We start from the raw sequence: 5,498 nt of genomic DNA, 5'->3' as shown, positions 1-5,498 counted from the left end.
GGGTGGCACATAAAAGACACCATTTCGAGCGTGGCCGTTTTCGTGCGGGTGACACGTAAAAGCACCCACTACACTCTCTGAGTGGTTGGCGTTAGGAAGGGCATCCAGCTGTAGAAACTCTGCCAAATCAGACTGGAGCCTGGTGTTGCCATCCGGTTTCACCAGTCCTCAGTCAAATCGTCCAACCCATGCTAGCATGGAAAGCGGACGTTAAACGATGATGATGATGATGATGATACATATATACATATATATACACACATATATATATATATACACACATATATATATACACACACAAATATATATATATATATATATATACACACACACACATATATATATATATATACACACACACACATATATTTATACACATAGATGATGGGCTTCTTTCAGTTTCTGTATGTCTACCAAATCTACTCACAAGGCTTTGCTTAGCCTGGAGCTATAGTAAACATTCTGCCCAGGGTGCAGTGTAGCAAGACTGAACCTTAGACAACGTGGTCCGGAAGCAAGCTTCTTAACCACACAGCAGGTTTTGAACTCAGAATGTACACAATCAGAAGAAATGCTGCTAAGCATTTTGTCCAGTATTCTCGCAATTCTATCATATCGCCTCTTTACTAACAGTAATAAATCTTTCTAATTTTGATACAAGGCCAGTAAGTTTAACGGGAGGGGCCAGGTCAATTACATTGACCTCATTACTTGACTGATACATTATTTTATTGACACTAAATAGATGAAAGGCCAAGTTGATCTCAGCAAGATTTGAACTCAGAATGTAAAATGTCAGCGGAAATACAGCTAAGCATTTTGCCTGATGTGCTAACAATTCTGCCAGCTTTCCCCCATAATAATAATGATGATGATGATGATTTTTAACATCAGTACAATGCCACAAATTCTGGAGGGAAAAAAAGAAAGGAACATAAAAATGAGACTAACCTTCTGAATGATAGCTAACAATGACAAGACAAACTTATCACTGACGTATCTGTCCAATGTGATTTGGGAAGTGATGTAAGGCAGTAGCGTTTCAACATTGTGCACCAGGTTAGACTGTAACTGATTCACCAACAGGGTCAAGCAATAGTTTGCTACAAATGAACATGATTACAAGACATTAATAGTAAAAAAAGATATAGGGGATCACCAATTTGATAAATATGCAATAATTTGTTTTCAAAGAAAAAAAAAAAGGTAATTCAAAACAAAATTTTGTATTCTAAATATTTGTGTGACATTATATAATCAGAAGAATAACGATTTTAAAACTAAAATCCCAGGCAAATTATCAAATTCAAAATCTATTTTGTATTTTTTTTTTTTTTCGGACAGTTTTAACAAAGCAAAGAAATGTTTAACCTCCTCCAGACTCAACAACACTGTTCTTGGTCTTCCTCTTACTGCAACACCATCTGGCATCTTCCCACCAACATCTTGCATGGCCTCACTGTTAAACCTAGAGTTGCACTGATTAGTTAGCAAATAATCAGCTATATCAGCCATTTTATTGATTAATTGGTATCAGCTTAATTATCACCAGATTAATTGGCTTTGATAATCAGCCATTCTTTGGGTATTTTATTTTTGATAGGCTTATATGCTGGATCAAGAAAACCATGGCTGATGGAGAAATTTAGAACACATACTGAATTCCAAATGTAAAAATATATAAGAAGCATAAGTATTCTGCAGCCCTTGACTCCTACCCTCATCTACTCACCCCAATTTTTTCTCTGACCCATATTTATCATTGACCACCCCTCAATTATTGTTTATCATTCATTATATTCACCCTCCCCTGTCCCATTTGTAAACATCCCTCCCTCTCCTGATAAATCTATGCAACCTCTACTTACCTGCATTTACTGTTTTTCTGTCCCCACTGCTATTCCTCCTTGTACCTCATCACCACTATTTTATCTCACTTTCCAGCTCCACCCCAGTTACTCTCACCCACTCTCCCACAATGGGAGTAGCTATGTAACTCTTCTACAGCAAGAAACATGCTTTGTTTTTACCACTTCTTTCACACTTTTAACCCCTCATCATATAGCATAAAGCTACCTCCCCCTCTGCTGTAGCTCCACTTAATTGATGGGGATTTTAGTTTTTGAGTTACATAGTAATCTCACTAGTGCTGGTGCCAAAAAAAAAATGCACCCTGTACAGTCTGTAAAGTAGACATTAGGATAGGCATCCAACAATAGAAACCATACCAAAGCAGAAATTCGAGTATGATGGTTGTAACAGGTTTTGAGCCTATGACTTTGTAGTTTGGAAATAAAACTGTTAAGTAGAATAAATAATACTTCAAAATATAGTAGTCAACTTACCAACAATACGAACTCGTTCAGAAAATACAAATCTACTTGCATGCTCTACACTGCGTATAATTTTCTCTAAGACCTGAAAAATAAAGAAGTAAAATCATTCATCATTTGCAGTGACAAAATTAAAAACCTTCAACTTGGTATCCACAAGACATTCCAATAGCATAATGTTCTTTCTTTCATCCCACTCTGCAGTTTTTCTCACCAATACTCAAATTTCATATGTTTATAAAAATCAAAACTTTATAGGAAGAATTCATCAAGCCATCAAATTCTCAGTTTCTCTATATCACCAAATGTATGATACATAACAAATTACTCCACTCACTCTCTCTTCCTCTATCCCTCTGACTGGTTAACCATGTATCTCGTCTACAGCAACACATCCATTACTGGCCTCAATCTTGATCACTCCTTCACTCTCTCTCTCTCTGATTGGGTAATCATGCATCTCCTCAACAGTAAGACACCTATTTCTGTCTCACTGTCACACTCTAACCTTTTATAATCTGGCACAAGATCATTTCCTCCAATGTCACAAAGGATCTTTGTCTTGCAGGTTACTTGGTGACCCAGCTAGCGCTGGTGCCACGTAAAAAGCATCTAGTCCACACTGTAAAGTGGTTAGCGTTTGGAAAGGCATCCAGCTGTTAAAAAAACCATGCCAAAACTGACTTCACCTGTGCCATGTGAGAAGCACTCAGTCCACTTTGTAGAGTGGTTGGTGTTAGGAAGCGCATTCAGGCGTGAAAGCATTGCCAAAACAGACAGTGAAGCATGGTGCAGTCTTCTGCCTAGCGAGCTCCTGTCAAACTGTCCAACCTATGCCAGCATGGAAAGATGTATGATGATGATGATGAACACAGTTAAAACTGAACTCCTTTCATAGGATTTAGGCAATTTGCAGCAAACAGAACTGATTTTAAAGAAGCACTACACTACAAATATATTCACACACATATCTACAGAGTTGAGCAGGCTGCAAAGCAATCTCACTAAAGATGATGCCACAAAAAAAGCATGTAGTACACTGTAAGGTGTTGGCATTATGAAGGAGATCCTGCCATAGAAACAATGCGAAAACAAACATTAGAACTTGATGCAGCTCTTAAGACCTGTCAGCTCCTATCAAACTGTCCAGCCCATGCCGATATGGATATTAAATGATGATATTGATACACAACACATTCACACACATACACATTATATAAACAGACAGAAATAAAAAAAATATCACTTGTCAAATCTGAAGTTTTCAACAATATTCAATTGTGTATAAGGCTGCTCTATTCCTAGTAACAGAGAAAGAAAGACAGAGTGACATGGGGACAGTGTGTGTGTATCTGTTTTGTGTGTATATATATCAGTGTGAGCCTTTTTTTTTATGTGTGCCTATGTCTATGTGCATCATTGTGTATATTCACAAAGTATACATTTTACATTATTTACATTTGACAGATATTTGTCCTCATCTTGTTTGTTGTTAACACAACATTTTAGCTGATATACCCTCCAGCCTTCATCAGTTGTCTTGGGGAAATTTCAAACCAGGGTTCTCATTTCTAAGGTATTTTTCGATATTATTATTCAGGCCACTGCCTGGAATTGAACTCGGAATCTTGGGGTTAGTAGCCCATGTGCTTAACCACTATGCCATATGTCCATGGGTAATTATGGAGTGAATTTTAAGGCTTATAAATCTAATATTTTCCTATCCTTCCTTAATACCGGTCCCCATATGTTATCCGTATCTGTACTTGGTCTGCTTAGGAGGTTGTTGTGTCCTAACATATGTGCTGCTGGTTTTAGTTTTCCTATTTTCCAGTGGTGTTCTCTATTATTTTAACTTCATCCCACAGCAGGAGGTGGTCTCCATTTTCCCATACATGATTTATCAATATCTCCTTGTGTCACAGCTTTACGATGTTCTTCTACCCTTATTTTGAGGGAGCAGCATGATTTGCCTTTGTATAACCTACCACAGCTGCATGGGATGGAGTACACGCAGTCTTTAGTCATATTCTCTTCTATTGGTGGTTTTACTCAAAAGCGATATTTGCGAAATGTTGTATTACTCTTGAATGCTGTCCAGATGTCATATGGGCCGCATATCTTTTGTATCCTTTCGGAGAGGCCTTTCACATAGGGTAGATGGACTGTGGACAGTTTATTAGTTTCATCCTCTCTTTTCAGTTCAACAGAATTCAAAAAACACAACAATTAATGTCCACTTACAGAGAGCTCAAAAAACATGTCCAGCCAAAGCGGCGGCGACAACAATAACAACATCAAAAAATACCTTAGGATTGAGAACCCAGATTTGAAATTTCTCCAAGACACCTGATGAAAGCGGGAGAATATATCAGCCAAACCATTGTGTTAACAACAAACAAGGTGAGGATAAATGTCTGTCAAATGCAAATAATGTACATAATTCCTCATCTTTTAAATATAGAACTGTATTATCTAATCGGTACAGAACCGACATTAGATTTCAATGGACACATGTAGAGAAACTCCATCAAACTAGCTCATTTTTCAAACCATTTAACTTTCCTGTGTAGATGTAGAAACTCAAACTAATACCACCTGGCATGAATATAATGACACCAGTGGATTCATATAAAGCTCGAAGAGTAACAGAAAGGGCAGGACATGCCCTTATCTGTGAGAGGATCCATTACAACCGTTGGAAAAAACACCAACTAAATTACGAAATCAAAGAGAGGTTATCTTCATTATTTAGAAAAATAACCAGAGATGATGATAGAAAGAGAATCCAACAAGATCTAGAAAAGTCGTACCTGAAAGAATTTGAAATGGTGAAGACACGCCAGATTAAGAAGTTTATGAAACTCAAAGGTCAGAGAATGAAGACTGAAGTCCATCACCCACCCGTGAAAGCAGTAATTAATGTAAGTAGCCGACATCTAGAAAGTTCTGAAGAAGCAGTACTAAACAAAGGTCTCAACTTTGCGACAACCATCAAGTGCATTCCATACTTGGACATAATAGCCCCTATTGAAGAGATAGCCATAAAGATACCAAAAGCTCAGGGAGATGAACTAAGGTGGAAAGTGAGACAGGTATTAGAAAAAGCAAAACTTCCCAAACCAAACATCACTAAGGAAGAAAAGTTCGCTATCAAAAGACTAC

The 5,498-nt window shown here is 37.5% G+C and overlaps 1 protein-coding gene across 3 annotated transcripts in view; it reads right to left on the bottom strand.

Annotated features, from left to right (window-relative positions):
• The window catches only part of LOC106882826 (serine/threonine-protein kinase SMG1), a 197,669-nt gene that overhangs the window by 139,426 nt on the left and 52,745 nt on the right, over positions 1-5,498 (bottom strand). For all 3 annotated transcript variants that reach the window (XM_052969574.1, XM_052969573.1, XM_052969575.1), the window contains 2 exons: positions 2,346-2,418; positions 952-1,103 (listed from right to left, as the gene is read on the bottom strand). In XM_052969574.1, coding sequence (XP_052825534.1) covers positions 952-1,103; positions 2,346-2,418 — 225 coding nt within the window. The remainder of the gene's footprint in view (positions 1-951; positions 1,104-2,345; positions 2,419-5,498) is intronic.

Source organism: Octopus bimaculoides, chromosome 7, assembly GCF_001194135.2.
Source record: "Octopus bimaculoides isolate UCB-OBI-ISO-001 chromosome 7, ASM119413v2, whole genome shotgun sequence".
Classification (NCBI taxonomy): domain Eukaryota; kingdom Metazoa; phylum Mollusca; class Cephalopoda; order Octopoda; family Octopodidae; genus Octopus; species Octopus bimaculoides.
The sequence above is the reverse complement of the archived record's forward strand: the minus strand, read 5'-3'. Positions and strand labels throughout refer to the sequence as shown.